Source organism: Giraffa tippelskirchi, chromosome X, assembly GCF_054371585.1.
Source record: "Giraffa tippelskirchi isolate mGirTip1 chromosome X, T2T-mGirTip1v1.2.pri, whole genome shotgun sequence".
Taxonomy (NCBI): Eukaryota; Metazoa; Chordata; class Mammalia; order Artiodactyla; family Giraffidae; genus Giraffa; species Giraffa tippelskirchi.
In genome coordinates, this window is record NC_137289.1 from 93,078,396 (window position 1) to 93,098,687 (window position 20,292).

The 20,292-nt window shown below is 40.3% G+C and overlaps 1 protein-coding gene and 1 long non-coding RNA gene across 5 annotated transcripts in view; one reads left to right on the plus strand and one right to left on the minus strand.

Annotated features, from left to right (window-relative positions):
* SLC9A7 (solute carrier family 9 member A7) overlaps nt 1-20,292 on the minus strand; it is a 164,213-nt gene that overhangs the window by 25,760 nt on the left and 118,161 nt on the right. For 2 of the 4 annotated variants that reach the window (XM_081567090.1, XM_081567089.1), the window contains 5 exons: nt 19,583-19,671; nt 19,378-19,491; nt 16,773-16,884; nt 12,972-13,125; nt 4,665-4,724 (listed from right to left, as the gene is read on the minus strand). In XM_081567090.1, coding sequence (XP_081423216.1) covers nt 4,665-4,724; nt 12,972-13,125; nt 16,773-16,884; nt 19,378-19,491; nt 19,583-19,671 — 529 coding nt within the window. The remainder of the gene's footprint in view (nt 1-4,664; nt 4,725-12,971; nt 13,126-16,772; nt 16,885-19,377; nt 19,492-19,582; nt 19,672-20,292) is intronic. The other 2 variants (XM_081567091.1, XM_081567092.1) reach the window with 1 other exon arrangement.
* On the plus strand, nt 15,811-20,070 carry LOC145536899 (uncharacterized). Its single transcript, XR_014076074.1, has 3 exons — nt 15,811-16,286; nt 16,440-16,522; nt 17,867-20,070. It is a non-coding gene; the product is annotated as an uncharacterized LOC145536899 (long non-coding RNA).

Below are 20,292 nucleotides of genomic sequence, written 5' to 3' on the forward strand. Positions count from 1 at the left end.
AGAAAAGGCTTAAGTGTGCCTTGTCAAACAACGAAGAAAACAAAGCCACACATAACAAAAGCTGTCAGATGAAATCTAGCCCCCTCGATTCTTTCCACCAACCTCTTCTAGGAGAAGAGAACTAAAATAAATTCTGTTTAACAAGAACTGCTTATAAAGACTAGTGTTAGTCACTCAGTTGTGTCCAACTCTTTACAATCCCATGAATCATAGCCCGCCAGGCTCCTCTGTCCATGGAATTCTCTAGGCAAGAATACTGAAGTGGGTCGCCCTGCCATCCTCCAGGGGATCTTCCTGACCCAGTGATCAAACCCTGGTCTTCTGCATTACAGGCAGATTCTTTACCATCTGAGCCACCAGGAAAGCCCGCTTATAAAGACTATGTTTGGACTATTTTCATTCAAGTCCTGACAATGCAAGAGAAATTCATCTATTTAGCCTGTGCCCACATGGCCAGGCCAGAATTCAAACAGTGGAGCACAAAACATTGGAAAACACTGATAAATTCACAAAATTAGGCCCATCCTAACCTCATCTCAAACTTGCTTGACATTTTTGCTTGGGGGAACTTGAGAGTGATTCTAGATGCACATCATCCAGTAGAACTTTCTGCAATGATGGTGGTCTTCTAGATATACACTGTCCAATGTGGAGGCCACTGGTCACATGTGGCCATTGCGTAGTTGAAATGTGACCAACAGGACTGAGAAACTGCATTTTAACTTTTATTTCATGTTAATTAATTACAATTTAATTCAAACAGACACATGTGGTGAGTGGCTACTGAATTAGTGCAGAGTCTCATAAGTACTGGGTTGGCCAAAAAGTTTGCTTGGGTTTTGAAAAACCCGAATGAACTTTTTGTCCAACCCAATACTAATTCTGGCCATGTCTTTCTAGCATCACTGTTTTCTCTACAGAAAAAATGACAACTGTCTGCTACCTTCTGCCACCTCAGTGATAACACCTGAGATTCTTGCTGGAATCCTGCAGAGACACAACTCTGTAGTCCCACATATTAAATAAAAATTTGCTTAAACTGATTATTTAGACATTGGAGAGATTTCTCACTTCACCAGCATAGAAAAGAACACTGAAACTCTCTGAAAGTTCTTCTCTATAGATAATCATCAAAAATATGAAAGGAATGATGGGATTAGAAAATTACCAGTTTTTCACTCACAGGGTAATAGCTGCTTCAAGCAAAGATCATCAGAGTATAATTTTACCAACAGGTAAAAGGCTGTTGGGAATCAGACTATTCATATGATGTTAAAGGCTTTCTTTAAAAAAATATTTATTTGGCTGCATCAGGTCTTAGTTGTGGCCTGTGGGCTTCTCTAGTTGTGGTGTACTGGGCTGTAGAGCACACTGCTTTAGTTGCTCCAGGGCATGTGGGATCTTAGTTCCCCGACCAGGGATCAAACCTATGTCCCCTGCATTGCAAGGCAGATTCTTAATCTCTGGACCACCAGGGAAGTCCCTACAGGTTACTTTTTTAGTTACAAAGGGAAAACAGTGTTTTTATAAGTGGCAAGACCTGGGGTCTAAAGTGGTCAAATTTAACATCATTAATAGAAGGACAGCTGGACAAGACACACCACCTGATATGATGCAACAAGAAATGCATAACTTCCTTTTACGTTATTTTTGGCCAAAAATCAAATGATTCTCTATCTCTAGTCAAGAGGAAAACAAATCCGAAAATTCCAGATTGTAGAGCATAATGCAAGACAATTAGCCTGGAAATCCTTAAAAATAAAACAAAACCTCAATGTCATAAGTGATCAAAAGGAGGAGTGTAGGATTATCCTCGATTAAAGGACTACAGAGATGACAACCAAGTCAGTCAGAGGAAGAGGGCACAGAGCCACCACGGGCCTGGAATTTTTTAAAAAAAGAAAACAAAAAAAGAGATGACAGCCAAAGGAAACTTTGATTGGATCCTGGATCCTACATGTGTGTATAAAATTTGGGTTACTAAAAGTATTGTGATCATGTAGAAGATTAGGTTCCTAGGGGATACATGCTGAAGTATTTTAGCGGCAGAAAGTCATGATATCTATAATGTACTCTGAAGTACTCTGAAATAGCTGAGAAAAAGAGAGAGAGAGAAGAAAATGACAGAATGTTAACAATTGGTGCATTCAGGTTAGAACTTGGATAGTCATTGCTCTATCAGCTTTTTTGCAGATTTAAAATTTTCCACAATTTAAAACAAACAATTATATCTTTGGTGAAAATGTTTCACAAATATTGATACATGAGTACTATTTCTGTCTCTCTGATTTAATCTAACTTACTAATAATGATGATTTAGGATCTCATATTAGTCCAGGGTCTAAAAACAACAAACTGTAAAGATTCATGGACGTAAGGTGCTAAAATAGGTAAATAGGTAGATATAGAGTCTAGCAACCACATGTTTTCTTCACCAGATAAATCCTCCTATCTTTTGTTGAGCTTCTTCTTAAAAATGAAGGGCAGGAGAAAAATGATACATTACTGGAACATGTGGTTAATCTTCAGATCTGGTTGTGCACGTCCCCTGGAAACCTACAGTTCTGAGCAGAGTCCTACCCAGCACCCCCATTTCCTGCTCTTTCCTCCCTCTGCTGTGGAAGCTCTGATCCTTGCTGTAGCCACTTGCTACCAACTACCTGCCTGAGATGCAGCCCTACTCCTGACCACACAGAGCCTCCAAAGACTACCCAGGGCCCTCCTATAGACAGAGAAATGCAGGAGGGCCCCTTGGAGGGTCTCAGAGGTCCCTGCTACTGATTTAAGTGCAGAACAGGAGAAAGGTTTACTACTGGGTTTTAAATGCCAGAAGAAAACAGACCAGGAGCCTTTTGACACAGATGGAGTTCTGCTCTTTCCCCATTCAAGGCTGTTTACTTCAGGACAATTGAATGATTACATTTCTGGCAGGGTTGAGGGACCCTTGGACCAATCCCCCAGGATGATACTAGATCCTTACAAAGGGCCTCACCCTTGGGACAGGGTGTGTGGTAGTGTGCTGGGTAGCAAGAAAGATCAGGTACATTATTTAAAGTATAATGCCTCAGAAGACTTGGGGTTCTCTAACTTTCTGAAATTCCTAGTTTCAGGCAACTGTCCACAATATATATTTCCCCCCTAACCTATTATGATGCTTTTGATCTAGGCCACAGTATAAATCTAAAACTTTTGTGCTGGTTAATTACATCATATTTTAGCAGTCCCCTGATACATCAGGGTTGAGTTCATCTGACCACATACAACAGTCTTTCTTTCCAGAATGAACTGAATTATCCTTATTTTCATTAAGAATGAGACAAATGTGGTAATCCCATACCAAATGAGAAAATAAAGCAATCACACTGATGTGCTCATTCCAGAATGAATAAAGACAGAATATGAATCATTTCCCTTTTGACATATGTATATTCTGATTAACCACCACATAAAATGCCACAAAATCTCAGAAATTTTATAAGCATTCTACTTTAATCAATAGATGGCTTTTTTTAAATTTGAATGGCTGAGGTCCTAAATAAATTTGGGGAGTATGAGACACATGCATTCATATCAAATCTTAAACAATTGATCAGAATCTCAACTCTCTCATGTCCCAAGTGTAATAACTTGTACTTTGCTGGAAGGGCCTTCCTCCTTGAAGGGTGGATATTCCAAAGGAAAGGGTTTCCTCTGAAACTTAACTGGTACCTACAGTCAGGTCTCTAATATGAACATCTTTGTGTGTATATTTTAGGAAAAAAGTGTGAATCCAGAGATCTTAAATGCTTCAATTAATTGTATGCATGTCATTAACAGTTTACATCTGGGGCCTGGCAATGTCCCAAAGTTCATGCCCCATGACAGGTACCGTTGCTTTCACCACTGTCCTCAGAGAGTAAAACACTTTCACGAGAAGAACACAATTCAAGGCTATTTTGCATTTGCTTTATCTACCAGCACGCAGAATCAGATCAAGAAGAAAGAATGCCAGTAAAAGGTCCAGAAGGGAAGAAGAAATATTAAAGTCTTTACTCTGATTGCCCAATATCACCACCCTTAAGCATAATCTGTCATAAATTTGGTCACTCACTGAGAAACAAATTGCATTAGAAGAGTCTTTCATGATCTTCTGTTTTTTAAAAAAATCTGTTTTTGTATCTTCTGATTCACCATGGTAAGGTACAATTTAAAAATCCATACTTCAAAACTAAAACGGCATCAGTGCTTAATTAAGATGATGTAAGCCATATCCCAGTGATGGCTGAAATACAAAATTTGAGTACTCTTTATGACTTAAAAGCCTTGTTTACTAGATCACAAGCAGGATTTTGTGGGAAAAGTGTTTGTGGCTCTGAAAATGGGCTACTCTTAACACTAAGCTCAGCTGTCAAGCAGCTACTCAACTCTGGCTTTGGTGCTAACAAAAACTGTCCAAAATGGGACAGACTCTCAGGAACCATCGACACATCAATCAACTCAGAGAAGGGTATAAGAACGATTAGACTTGACCAGACCTATTGCCCCTTTTCGAAAAGGGGCAAGGGGTTGGTGCACACAGGAAGAAAGAAAGAGACAAATAGCATAATGAGAAACATCTCAGGTTAGAGAGAGTCGGGGGAAAGCCAGGCCTGGTTAATTTGCTTCTGAGGATGCCCTTGTGTCACCTGAAGTACCGCCAGCGGTGTTCGTTCTGGTCCTCTTCGGAGGGCTCCTCGATGCCAACTCTGGGCAGCAGAAGAAGGGAACATGAGTGTGACAGGGACCACAGGGGAGCCAGGGGCTCTGGGCACATGACCTGCACCACGTCCATCAAAGACCAAGCCATCTCACTTTGCACATAAATTTGTACCCTCTCATAAACTGTTCCCATTCTCTGAAACCCAGAGAGGTTGCTAAATTTACATAGAAAGCAACAATGTTAGAAGCCAGGTCAAATGAGGATTGATTAGGAATGAAGACAAGCCTCTCAAAATGAAATCAGGGGAAAAATGCAACTCATAGAAAATGACTTCAAACTACTTTTCACAAATTCATCTGTTTCACAATGTAAGACACATCCATACAAAAACTAGAAAACAGAAAGCTATTGACATACATTTGAAGTGTTTATACACACTTTTACACATATTTGACAGGAAGAGCAAAGAACACAAAATTACTGAAAACGGCAACAACAGAAAACGAAATGGCCTTTTTTCCTACAAGTAATCACATATCCATGGGTTCAACCTAAAAGTCAAGAACCCAACTTCTGCTATTTTCTTTATCTTATGGCCTCAAGAGTTGACACAGTCCATTTTCACCTCCCTCAATAATTGCTGGGTTATTCAGAATACATTAGAATTTTACCATCATTCTAATGAGCAGGATTTCACAATCTCAGTACTACTGACATTTGGGTTTTACCTGCAAGATAGCACCAGTAGCACCTTCCTCCAGTTGAAGCAACTAAAAATGTCTCCAGATATTGCCAAATGTCCCGAGAGGGTAAAAATGCCCGAAGGTGAGAACCTCTGCACTAAATCTTGCATTCTCAATGGTGGGGTGATATAGCCTCCAGGGGCATGAAAATCTGTTATTTAGGGACAAAAATTTTTTTAGATATTACAGTGGTTTATAGCCCTCTAAAGTTCCATAGTACATAAACAGATATATAGATCTGTTGTATTAAAAGAAAATTCAATGGAAGAGATAGATAAAAAGAACATCTTTAAAGGCTCCTCAGAGGAACAGTGATGAAAAAAAAGGTTGAGAGACATTGTGCTAGAGAGTGCCCAAATTCTCATGCTACTAATATCCACTGAAATACACAAGTGAGAACATGATGCTTCTTAAGGTAGTACTTTTAATTAGGCACATGTTGGGAATGTGACTTAAATCAGACTTTATATATTACTATAGTAGTGAAAAGCTATAACAAATTTCAGAAAAGCAAGCTGGATTCCATTAATGCAAAGTTCACTAGTAATAGTACTAGCAGCAGTTAATGCTATGATTACTAATGATAATATTATAGCTAAAATATACTAAATGTTTTCCATATGCCAGATGGTACATTTAATGGGAGAACTCTTTATCACGTTTATTTAATATCACATTTTATGTTCATACCATTGTCATCCCCATTACCTGGTGAGGAAACTGAGAGTCACAGAGGTTACCCAAGTTGCCCAAGGTCACAAAGGTAGAAAACAGTGGAACTGAGGCAACTGAGGCTGTTAGACCCAGAGCCCCAGTGCTACAACTTACAAAGGCCTTTGACTATAAGGTGGCGTCTTTAAATTCTTTTAAAATATCCAGTTGCAAATGATATTACATAAAGAGCTCAGAGCTTCTCCTTGCCTTTATTCCTTAAATTATCTTACACAGAGCTTTATCTTAAACTCTCAGTGTGACAGGATTATACCTAGCAGAGTGTCCTTACTTGTCCTTGAGTGACTGTATTGCTGCACTCCGGGGTATGAAGGTTTTCCTGTTCATTTGGCTACCTGGGTGTATGTCATTGATTCCCCCATCACCACTACCACTTCATGGGCGTGTCGCTTGAAGCTGGGCCTTCCAAGAGGATGGCTACCATGTCACCAAAATGTGCTCAGGACATATACAAGGCTCATCTGCTGAATCTGCTCATCTGATGGTTTTTCAAAAAGTTGCCAAAATTACACCTTTGTGAATAGCAACACTTGCTCAAGAGACTAAGAAAAATATTATATAGTTTATTGCTCAGTTGTGTCCGACTCTTTGAGACCCATGGACGTACCCACCAGGCTCCTCTTTCCATAGGATTTTCCAGGCAAGAATACTGGGGTAGGTTGCCATTTCCTCCTTCAGGAGATCTTCCCAATCCAGGGATCGAATCTGAGTTTCTTGTGTCTCCTGCATTGCAGGTAGAGTCTTTACAGCTGAGCCACTGGGGAAGCCCCCATGTAGTAGTTTATTACCAGAAAGCAATTTGAGAATTTTGTCATCATGTTTTAAAATAGCAATCACATGCTTAATATCGCTAATTATTAGAAAAGTGCAAATCAAAACTACAATGAAGTATCACCTCACATTGGTCAGAATGGCCATCATTAAAAAGTCTACAAACAATGAATGCTAGAGAGGGTGTGGAGAAAAGGGAACTCTCTTACAGTGTTGGTGGGAATGTTAATTGGTGCAGCCATTATGGAAAACAGTATGGAGGTTCCTTAAAAGCTAAAAATAGAACTACCATATGATCCAGCAATTCCACTCCTGGGCATATATTCAGAGAAAACTAATTTGAAAAGATACATGCACCCCAATGTTCACACAGCACGATTTACAATAGCCAAGACAAGGAAGCAATCTAAATATCCATCAACAGAGGAATGGATAAAGAAGATCTCTCTCTCTGTCTCACACACGCACATCAAAATATTACTCAGCCATAGAAAAGAATGAAATAATGCCATTTGCAGCAACATGGATGGACATAGAGATTATCATATTAGGAGAAGTCAGACAAAGACAAATATCATATAATACCACTTATATGTGGAATTTCAAAAAATGATATAAGTGAACTTATATACAGAACAGAAACAGACTCACAGACATAGAAAACAAACTTATGGTTACCAAAGGGGACAGTGGGGGTGGGAAGATAGGAGTTTGGGATTAACATACACACTACTATATATAAAATAGATAAACAACAAGGTCCTACTGAATAGTACAGGGGAACTATATTCAGTATCTTGTAATAAACTATAATGTAAAAGAACTTGAAAAGTCTGTGTGTGTGTATGTATGTATCTGAATCACTTTGCTGTACACCTGAAACTAACACATCACAGATTAACTATATTTCAATTTTTTAAATGGTTTAAAATAATAAAATAAAATAATCACAAAATTCTAATTTAAAAACACAAATTGGATTTCTGGAAGGCAGTGACCTGGTTCTGGATTTGTGGTTATATTCATTTTATATTATACACAGACTAGAAATTAGCCATGGTTAAAAGTCAACTCCATCCCACCCTGGGCTTCTGGACTTCTGAGAAGCCACTAAGTACCTTATCAGGTCCCCTGTCAACAGCCTGGGGAAGTAAGAAACAACTTGGTATTGATCTTACTGAGGTCAAAGAGCTCAAAACACCACCCTGAACTTCAGGGGATTTCTGTATTATTTTAGAATAAAAACCTGCTTCACATAAATGATTCATGGGCATTAACATCACAAGCCACAAACCAGAAAAACCAGTCAGTCTCATTACCTTATTTCTGAGGGACTTTGTTTTGATGTAATCACTGTAAATGTCAGTTTCTGTCTCCTACATAATCACTATACACATCTGGAAAAATGTAATGAACTGACACCATATGTATTTTTCACCCATGGCCCACTTTGCTTCATTACACTGTCTGGGTAGAGTTGGATAGAAAGAAGGAACTAATAAAGATAGAAGAAGAAATCAATGAAATTGAAAACAGAAAAACAATACAGAAAATCAACGAAGTAAAAAGCTAGTTCTTTAAAAGAATCATTAAAATTGACAAAACCCTGGCAAGACTGAAAGATACAAAGAGAGAAGATGCAAATTACCAATATCATGAATGAAACACAGGATATCGCTATAGATCTCACAGACACCAAAACAATAAGGTTAGGCTATGAACAATACAAACATGACAATTAGATGAGATGGACCAATTTCACAAACTATCACAACTCACCAATATGAAATAGATAATCTTAATATTCCTATAGCTATTAAAGATATTGGCTTCATAATTTACATAACAAAACTCCTGGAAAAGAAGACTAAAGGACCAGATGGTTTCGCTGGAGAATTTCATAAAACTTTCAAAAAGAATTATTAATAACACCAATTCTACACAACCTATTTCAGAAAACAGAAGACTCAGAAAAATGTCCCAACTCATTTTGTGAGGTGAGATTACCCTGATACAAAATCGGACAAAGGCAATACGAGAAAAGAAAACTGCAGACCAGTATCCCTCGTGAACACAGACACAAAAATCCTTAACAAAATATTAGCTAATAGAATTCAGCAATATGTAAAAAAACATTTACACAAGCAAGACTGGTTTTAAAGAAGCAATGCTGGTTCAACATTTTAAAATTAATCAATGTAATCTACCATATTAACAGGCTAAACAACAACAAAATATAATGATCATATGAACTAATACAGAAAAAGCATTTGATAAAATTCAACATCTGTTCATTATGAAACCCTCAGAAAACTAGCAATCGGTGGGAATGTCCTCACATTGATGATAAACATCTACAAAAACTCTATAGACTTAACATCACACTTATTGGTGAAAGACTGAATGCTTTCCCCTTAAGACTGGGAACAAAGCAAGGATGTCTGCTCACATCACTCTTGTTTAACACAGTTCTGATGGCTCTAGTCAGAGCAACAAGTCAAGAAAAGGAAATAAAAGGGACACTGGTTGGAAAGGAAAAGATAAAACTGTCTCTATTTGCAAACTACCTTCCTAGAACTAATATGTGAATTTGGCAAGGTGGCAGGATATAAGATCAACCCACAAAAACCAACTATATTTCTATATCTTGGCAATGAACACATGGAAACTGAAATTGAAGATAGAATAACATTTAAAATAGCTCAAAAAGAAGAAATACTTAGAAGTAAATCTAACAAAATGTGCACAGACACTGTATAATGAAAACTATAAAATATTGATAAAAGAAATCAAAGAAGATCTAAATAAACGGAGAAACATGCCATGCTCAAGGATTGGAAGACTCAACAAGGTAAAGATGGCAATTCTCCCCAACCTGATAAATCAGGTTTAACACAATTTCTTTGAAAACCCCAGCACAATTTTTTTTAGGATGTGGACAAGCTCATTCTAAAATATATATGGAAAGGAACTAGAATGGCTATGATAATTTTGAAAAAGAAGGATAAAGTGGGAGGACCCACTCTACCTGATGCTCAAGCTGAACATATAACCATAGTTATCAAAACAGTTTGGTTCTGGTGGAGGTACACACGTATAAATCAACAGGGCAAATAGAAACAGACTCACATGCATACCACCAACTGATTTCTGGCAAAGGAGCAAAAACAATTCAATGGAGTAAGGATAGTCTTTCTAACAAATTGTGCTGGAACAACTGGATGAAAGTGAAAGAAAAAGTCGTTCAGTCATGTCTGACTTTGCGACCCCATAGACTATACAGTCCATGGAATTCTCCAAGCCGGAATACTGGAGTGGGTAGCCATTCCCTTCTCCAGGGGACCTTCTTGACCCAGGGATTGAATCTAGGTCTCCCACACTGCAGGTGAATTCTTTACCAGCTGAGCCTCCAGGGAAGTCCGGAACAACTGGATAGCCACAGACAAAATAAAACTTCAACATGAACCTCATGTTTAATATTAAAAATTAAGTCAAAATTGATCACAGCTTTAAATGTAAAGCATAAAACTAAAAAATCTTTTAGAAGATAACATAGAAGAAAATCTTTGGGACTAGTGCTTGATGAAGAGCTCTTAGGCATTAACACCAAAAGCATGATGCATTTTAAAAAAGATAACTTGCATCTCATCAAAATTAAAAGTTTTGCTCTATGACAGACTCTGTTAAAAGGATTAAAGACAAGCTACAGAGTAGGAGAAAATATTCGCAAAACAAATATCTGAAAACACACTAGTTTCTAGAACAAATGTAAACTCAATAAAAAACAAACAACACAACTAGACAAAAAACTCAAACAGATATTTCACCATAGATATTCAACATCATTAACCATGAGAAATGCAAATTAAGACCACAATGAGGTATCCCCACATACCTATTAGAGCAGGTAAAATAAAAAGTGTCAATACCAAATGCTGGCAAGGATGTGGGAAAATTGGATCTTTCATATACAGTCATTTTGTGACCTTTTATCATGTAGGAGCTGTTATTTTTAAGTGCTAATTTATATATCACTGTAATATTTTCACAACAATCCAATTATTATATGTGTACATATACAGCTTGTGTGCATCAGGGAAAGGGGCCCATGTTCTCAGCTCTGGGCAGGACTATTTCAATGGCCCACTTTTTGAAATGGGTTATAAGAATGGGCAAAATGTCAAAAGTCAACTCTCTACTCTCATTGGATAATTATTTGGTCCTATATATAATGAGAGGTGGGGTCATGAACTTATGAAATAGCCTGAAAAACACGATTTAACCTGGCTCTGAGCATCCAGGGCATCTACTGGGTGACAAGGTAAACTGGAGCAGGAAGTAATCACAGAGAGGTTACCAAATGCAAAGATTCTCAACTGTGTGCAGGGTAAACCTTTTTTGCTCTCATTTTGCTACACAGAACAGAGATGGTACCATCTTATGTCTCAAGCTTAAAGCCAAAAATCTGTACGTTTTCTTCTTCAGATTTCTATTTCCATAGATGAACTATTTTCCTTCATGTGACTCTTTAGATTCATGCCAGGAAACTGAAATTCAAATCATCCCAGATTTTCCAACACAAAAACAGTCACTAACACAGCAAGCCTTTTGGGCAGTATAGTACAGTAGTGAAGAGCATGCCAGGGTTCAAATCCCAGCTTGTTCACTTACAGCTTTGTGACCCTGGGCAAGTTACTGCTCTACGTCTCAGTTTCCTCAGCTCTAAAATGAACATAATAGTATTAGCTCCCTTATAGGAATGCTATGAGGATTATCTTAATGTAAATGTTGGCATCTCAAACAACAGCTGCAGCACAAGTGTTAGCTATTAGAAGACTCTTACTGAAGTCAACCCAGGTTCTGCAGACCCACCCAGATTTGAGGCTGAGACACGGTAGCTCAGAAATGGTGCAGCCAGCACCAACTCCTGATGACAACCAATGGTGGCCATGCCCAGCAACCCCTGCCTCCCATCAATATAAAAGTTCCAGAGGGGAGAGACTATTCTCTCAAACCCATTTTCTCCCTGACCCCAAGGATCACTGCAAGATCCTTGTTGGTTCTTTCTTCTCCAAACTACGTATGCTCCACAGTTGTCAGCTCCACACAAACCAGCAGCCAGCAGAGAAAGGAAAAAAAAAAAAAAACATTGCCATCTTGTGGATTTTCAGAGAATCTTCATACCTATGCACCACCGGAGTCTTCTCATCCCCAGCATGTTTACCCTCTGCAGATCTGAAACTGAGGCAGGTGCTGAGAGCACCTCCAATGACGTAGAGTGCACACTCAGAGCTAGAGGGACCTGGAGAAAAGCTGAGAGCATGCTCCGTTTAATGTGAAGACATATGGAGGCCCAAAGGCATGAGGAGCTTGTCTTAAACCAGGGCCAGAGTTAGTGTATGGGTCTCTCAACCCATTTCAATGTCCTCTTTACTGTAAGATGCTGAACCAACTCACAGCACAGCTTGGAATTCAAATGCTCTTAAAAAATACTTAAACTTGGGTCAGTGCTCCTCCATCCCGACACAGCTAACAAAACCACAGGCAGGGGATGTCCATCAGGCTGCAAGAAATGAGGGTGATACAGGAAATGTCACCTCTTCTGTGCATGCAAGCAAGAAGAGGCGCAGTGTAGTTTGCTCCTAAAACGAAACTCTAATTGCTTCTCCTTACTTCCAGCTGATGAGCTTATTTTTCAAGGCCGTAGATTTGATTTCAGAGGAATATGAAATGCCAGACACTGCCAGCAGCTATGTCTATTCCCTGTCCTGTAGCTTTAAGACTTTTTGAATTCTTGCCTTAATGTCTCAGCGTTAGCGAGGTCCAGGTTATTTCTTACTCTGCTTTTTGTACAAACATTTTAATGATCTTTTTTTCATGGAAAATTCAATACTCTGAATTTTTATTTATTTTTAAAAAATTTTAATCCTTCCCCAAACAAAACAAAAAAATATATATAAAAGGTTTTCATGCGCTAAGCTGTATGTAGCAGCCTCTGCATGGGAATAGTGACATAGACACAAAACTGGCCTTGGTTTCAAACCAACCTTATATTAAGCCATGACAACATGGGCGTCGTGCCTCCACCAATGATCCAGACAGTGAAGAAGACGATGAGGAGGGTGGTCGTGAACATCATCTGGCGCGCGTAGGATGCCGTGTCTCGGATGGCCAGTGCAAATGCCATCGCTCCCCTGAGGCCTGTGGGGACCAAAGAGGAAGCTCTCTTGTCATAAGGATAAATAACAACTTGTCCCCAAACCCACTGCTTAGCCACACAGGTCTAATAAATTGCATCTGCTTATGCTTCAAGAGTCAAGTTGTTTTCTATAGAAAGAACCTTAAAGGAATTTAAACGATTTCTTCCTATTTGAAGTTTTCTTTTGCAAAATGCCCAAAGGCAATAAGAAAAACACTGCCCTGCTTTGTACAGCACATTGTGAGAATCCCATATGTGAATACCCCATAGTTTGAGATCTAATTTGGTGTGTGGCTAAATTAACAACTTTTATAGATCTGCTGAGAGTACCTGTGAAGCTTATCCCATACTCGTGTGAGCCACCAGGGAAGCCTCACACCAATGCTAGTATTTGGCAATTAGCAAGAAACTCAAGCACCAAGGTCCACTCATCAGAAAAAAGTAGAAACATGCAACTGCCCATCAAACCAAATGTGCATACGGCTTTGTTGTTGTTTTGTTGCTCAATCATGTCTGACACTTTGTGACTCCATGAACTGTAGCCTGCCAGGCTCCTCTGTCCATGGGATTTCCCAGGCAAGAATATGGAGTGGGTTGCCATTTCCATCTCCAGGAACCCACATCTCCTGCATTGGCAGGCAGGTTGTTTACCACTGAGCCACCAGGGAAGCCCCTTAGAATAATAACACTCTTTCATTACTGAAAGAATTCTCCTGCTAGTAACATGAAATAAAAAGAAATATAAATAATAATATAAGCTTTCCAAGTCTGTGATTCAAGCACTACCCAAGTGCTATATAGTCATTATAAACAAGATACAGGCTAGGTATGAATATGTGAAATGTACAAAACAGCATTTCCGTAGCAAAGCCAGGCAGAGAAGTAACAATATAACCTGGTCTATATCAGGGGATGAAGACTTCTTCTATAAAGGGTCAGATACTAAATATTTTAGTCTTTGTGGGCCAAGAGGAAAAATCAAGGATATTACATAAAAGAGAAAAAAAAATTTCCACAAAATTTTATTGATAAAAACCAAAAGTATAAGTATAATATATAAGCACCCTATTATAAGAGCTTCCCTGGTAGCTCAGCTGGTAAAGAATCCACCTGCACTGCAGGAGACCCCAGTTCGATTCCTGAGCTGAGAAGATCCCCTGGAGAAGGGATAGGCTACCCACTCCAGTATTCTTGGGCTTCCCTGGTGGCTCAGATGGTAAAGAACCCACCTGCAATGTGGGAGACCTGGGTTCAATCCCTGGGTTGGGAAGATCCCCTGGAGAAGGGCATGGCAACCCACTCCAGTATTCTTGCCTGGAGAATCCCCATGGATAGAGGAGCCTGGCGGGCTACAGTCCATGGGGTCACAAAGAGTCAGACATGCCTGAGCGACTAAGCACAGTACACAGCATAAATTCCTATTCACCATGGGTAAGGCTGCCTGTATAGTATGAGAATGAAAAGTTATACTCACTATATATATTTGCATATTTTCCCACCTTTCCCAACAATTTCATGATTTCATTCATCTGAGAACTTCACTGCAATTCACTGGAGCAACTCAATAAAAGTTATATTAAAAAACAGAGCAAGGTTGATGTTCTCTATTAATTTGTCCTATTGAAATACTGACACACATCTAGATCATCCTACAGCCAGCTATGACATCACTTAATATTTCAACCTTTAAATGGACGCTGTCTCAAAGAAGAAAACCTGAGGGTCAGAGAGTGATAACGTGTGCTCCATTTTTCTTTATTAGGTAAACAATGTAAGCAATATCAAAGTGGAACCTCAGGTATTTCTTTCACAGCCTTGAGGAAAATAATTTTGATAGGAGATATCTTTAAACAGTACTGTGTATCTCTCAGTCTTTTAACACAGAAGATGATGAACACACTTTATCTAGGTGACCAAGTTATCTGCAATTCATCTTCCTCTTTTCCACTGGCATATTTCTCATATGTATGGAAGCTCTGCTCTGTCTTGCCCTCCTGAGAAGCTCTAATGTTTCCCAGATGCTCGTGAATAAAAGCCCAACTCTTTGGCATGGCACTGGGGCTTCTCTGTGGTCTAGACTCCAGCAATGACTCTCAAAGTGTGGTCCTCAAACCACCATCAGCAGCAGCAACAGCTAAGAAAACATTAGAGCTGAAAATTATTGGGGCCCACACCGTTCCCTCAGAATCACACTCTGGTGGTAGGGCCCAGAAATCAGCTTTAACCAGCCTAATAGGTGATTCACATGCAACTTGAAGGTTTGCACCAATTCACATGAAATTTCCCTTTCCAACCTCACCCGCATTCTGCATTAGCCTGTGTGTCTCATGTTTAAACCAGACCATTACCCTTCCCTAAAAAGGCCACACACAGCAATGCTTTCCTGCCCTTCTGACCTGCTGCCTCCTGAAATGCCACTGCATCCAGGCCTAGTTGGAAGGCTACCCCTGGATGAAGATGGCCTTGGGCCCCGCTTTTCTCCACATTTATGCCACAGCTCTTTTGTGCAATTCACCACCCTCTCTTGGGAGAAAGTTAGCTTTTTGTATAGTGTCTCCCCTCAGTGGACTGTGAGCTCCCTGAAGGAGGCTGGTTTCTATATCCTCCACAACCTACAAGTGCGGCTTTTATGAAGGGAACGCCCAACAAATGTGTATCAGAGTGAAACGAAATCTTTAGGTCTGGCTGTGTACTTAAATGGAGATGCAAGGGAGTACTAGACAACACAACTGCTTTGCTGAGCAGTGCCTGATGATATGATTTCAGTAGAACTCTCTGAGGCCTAGAAGAACTACTGTGTGGTAGTAAAGGGCTGCCATTTGCTGTCCCCCTTATACATCCCCTCTCCCTTCCCAGACAGAGGTACCTCTAAGGGTCACAGTGGCCTTTTGCCCCACTATCTTCTCCCTCTGCTCTTCAGGGATGCTCTTACTTGAGTCTTCTCTATAAAATCGGATGTTTTCCACTCTCACTGAACCATCTATTCATGCCAATTGCTCTCTCCTTTCTTTTCCTTCACATGTTTCTTTATTGTCCTTTGTCCCTTCAGTGGCTTCTCCACTTTTCTCGGCTTTATAGTGAACAGGGGGAATCTGGGAGACAGTGTAAGTCAAGCAGAACTATCATAGCTCTTATCTTCCAGTTTGGGATTCATCTTGCTAATGTGAGTGTATTTTATTTCTTAGAAAGTTAGAGCTAGGAGGGATCTCAATTGATTATTTCCATTTCATTATGAGAGGACACTGAAGCTGGGAGGTTGCAAATAATTTGGCCTGTACTCCTCATCATTAAAGACTTATTTTCCTTCTAATTACAGGTCTGAAGCCCTTCTGGAAGATTAAGGGTTATGAACACCTACTAGAAAACAATCAAGCACTCTAAAGACATATATATCTCCAGGTATATATCTCCTTGGGTGGTAGAGATAAACATGCAAATATTTTAGACGAAAATGTTCACATGTGGTAGCATGGTTTACAAAATCAGTATTAGCTCTATTTAACATGTCTGTCTATCTGCTCAGCACTGCAGGGAATCCCAAAGAACCAGAAACTTGAATTTCTGTCTTTTTATGAACCTTATTGATTGCATTTTAATCATACTTACACTGCTTGCTTAATAAAACTCACTTTATTGACATTTTTTTTACCTGAAAACATCATCATGTGTTGAAAATTCCAGCCAATCTTGTGCCTTCTGCCCAAGTTGAGGAAGAAGGAAAGTGGGTAGATGTGGGCGGCTCTGCCCAAGAAGATGGCAACCTGACCACCAGGTGGAGGTTAAGGGCTCAACATGTTTCCCAAATGGCATTTTCACACAACCTCTGATTGGGCAGAGAATTTCAGGAACGCCATGACACCTTGTTATGATCAGGAGAGTTGCACAGAGAAGGCAGGCTGTCTCATTTGCTTCTAAACAAGTCTCAGCAGCAAGTGGGATTCGAATGGCCAATTTTTCCAATCTCCGGCTCACAGAGATAATTTCTGGCCTGTTAAACACACTGTTGTAACTTTTTGATCTGATTAAACTGATACAGAACAAGTCTCCGATCTATCTAAAAAAAAAAATGAGTCCAGAGAGAAGCTAAGGTACCATGCATGGCTGGGGTGCAGGGTTAAGAGAAGTAAAGAGTGTGCTTGGACTCTACTGCGAGGAAAAAAAAATCATAAGAAGAAAAAAATTACTAACCTGAGTCAAACTATAAACAGAAGGTTTGCTGGGTAAGGTTGTAAGCTTTGGTAAACATTCAGGGTGTGTATGACCAGGAAGAACCTACAAGTAAGAGGTGGGGAAGCTTACAGTATTTATACAATGAAGACACATTCATATTCCTCACAAGGATCAGCCTGGGGAGAGTTCTCTGCCAAAGTGGCTAACATGTCTTTGGGGAGGTAAGAGATGGAGGAAAGGCAGAGTGTGGAAGAGGAACTCACTGTGCAAACCAAAGAATTCAGGGAAACTGGTCATTCGTCACTTGCTGAGTTTAGAACAGAGCCCAACAGAGAGAGGCACACTGCCCTGCTCAGAGCAGGAAACAACTGTGCAAGCCAGAGGAACAGGGAGCTTCCGTTTCAGCAGAGCAGCCACCAGCTGCCGAAGTGGCAGCTGTTTCAGACAGAAGCGAGGGTGGGACTCTCTTCTGCCTTCCCTAGGATATAATTCGTACTTCTCCTCTGCTTCTTTTCTCTCTCTCTCTCTCTCCTTCTTTTCCTTTTTGCTACTGTTTTGTTTTGTTTTTAACAGGAGGGAAGAGGAGTCCTCAAGTGGAAGTGGCCTTCAGGATTCACAGAGGCCCTGGCTCCCACCGTAGACAAGGGCAGCGCTTTCACTATGTCTCACAGGATGCCATGCTAAGAATACAAATCACAGCGACATGCAAGGTCTTTCTTAAGAATAAAAACACAGATCTGCCAGATCTTTAGCTCTTTGTCTGGTGAGTGTGTAAACCTAGGAAATGAGCCCAGCTGAAGCAGATAATACTCTTAACAGGCAGGAGTCTGGCATGGCATGAGGCCACTGTCTCTCTCTCTTTAGCTGTTTGGTGAGTATCAGTTATTCCTCCACAATAAGTGAAAAGCTCAGAGAGAAAAACACTCCTCTTTGGAGGACCAGCATCCCAAGATCTAAGGATACCCATGAGGCCTCAGAAAAGGCAAAAGGGAATAGGCAGCAATAGTGGCCTCCTGCTCCGGGTTTGGAGCTGAACTGCTATAGTTTCAAAGCCCAGAAGAGTTCACTTTAACGAAAACAATAGGGTCTGAGGCTAAGAGACCAAAGCCCTTATCTATCAATGCACTGCTGGGCATTCATGTATCTCCTCACTTCAGAGAAGCCAACTTCCAAACTGTCTCTCTTCCAAAAAACTGCTGTCACAATGGGACTAAATCAAGGAACCAAGCATTTCTCCATTTTATCTTCCATTCCTCTCCACTTCCTTTTTTTGAAAAAAAAGGAGGGGGGTGTTTTCCACCATGGGGAGGCATGGGTGAAAGCACACACACCACATGCAGGCTGCCTGTACCCACGTGCAGTTGAGAGCAAGGGTCACAGAAGCTTAACCTCTTGGATTGGAATTCATGTGCCAATGAGAGAAAAACAATTTGGGGAACAGATATGTTGCCCATTTTTAGATCTGTTAGGAAGGACACTTTAACAAAACAAACTACCACCTGCCAACCACCTGTGTAACAGAAAGGCCATCTGACACAGAAAATGAAGAAAGGGCAACTAGAAACAGCACCCTGAATATTCATTGGAAGGACTGATGCTGAAGCTGAAACTCCAATACTTTGGCCACTTGATATGAAGAGCCAACTCACTGGAAAAAACCCTGATGCTGGGAAAGATTGAGGGCAACAGGAGAAGAGGGCAACAGAGGATGAGATGGCTGGATGGCATCACCAACTCAGTGGACATGAGTTTAAGCAAACTCCAGGAGATGGTGAAGGACAAGGAAGCCTGGCATGCTGCAGTCCATGGGGTCGCAAAGAGTAGGACATGACTTAGTCACTCAACAACAACATCAACACAGAAAACTCAGAAAGGACAACTAGAATCAACATCAGTTCTTGAAATCAAATACTTTTAGCTTTATACATCATATACATAGCTTTATACATCTTATCATCATAAAAACACCATGAACCAGTGCTGGTTCACTCACCTCCCCGCCAAACCAGAGATTATTGTTGTTATAGCTTCCCTGGAAGTGGTCATCTCTCTGTGTAGAAAATGGTGGAACCAAAAAAGGATACAAAAGCTCCAATGATGAAAACAGGACTGAAAACGTGCTTCTGGAAGGTAAACAGTGCCAGGCCCATGTAGGAGAAGATGAAGTTCTCTGCCAAGAAGTGTAATACCTCAAAGAGCTGCACGGAAAGGGAAAAGCAAGCCGTAAACCCCGTGGGTCCACTCCCTCGTATTCCAGATCACTGGTGAGGACACACGGCTCTCCCTCACCTGCTTCGTTCGGCTTCTGGATTCCACTGACAGATTGTTGTAGGTGTAATGAGCTTGTGTGATTCCACAGAAAAGGACAGCTACCACACCTGGCAAGAGAATGCAAGAAAAATCCATAGGGGGCAGGGAAAGAAGCTGGAAACAATCTCCCCCTGAAACAAAAAGTTAAGTTAGGAAAGCCCAGCATATCCCACTTCCTGAAAGTTTTGGAAAGTTGCCTGTTACTGAAAGTGCCCCCGCCCCCACTTCTCATATCAACCTTTGCTTCTCCCAACTCTGCTCTCCTTCAAAGCCAAGGCCCTCAGTTTTCCCCCTTGATCCAGTTTTAACGGTATTCTCTCCCCTCTTCTAAACTCCTACTGAATTGACCATCTCGATGTGGCATTTAGCATTCACTCCCTCATAGAGACTGTGAAGTGTGTACCGGTCACACATTTCTGTCATATTCCTCTCTGTTTGCTGAATGAATAAATTTAATTTCAAACCAATGCTTTGTATTTTTGCATGGTCCAGGGCTTCAGACAAAATGGATCCAGAGTGCTAGTCCATTTATCCCAGCCCTGAAAAATCTAGATTTCTGGTTAATAGTGATTATTTTGTTGTTCAAGACAATTAACACACCTGGGACTTTGCCTATAAATTTACAGATGGTTGTCAAGTTTTAAAGGAAGTAGGCCACATAAAGATACATTGCAGTATTTAGCAAAGAT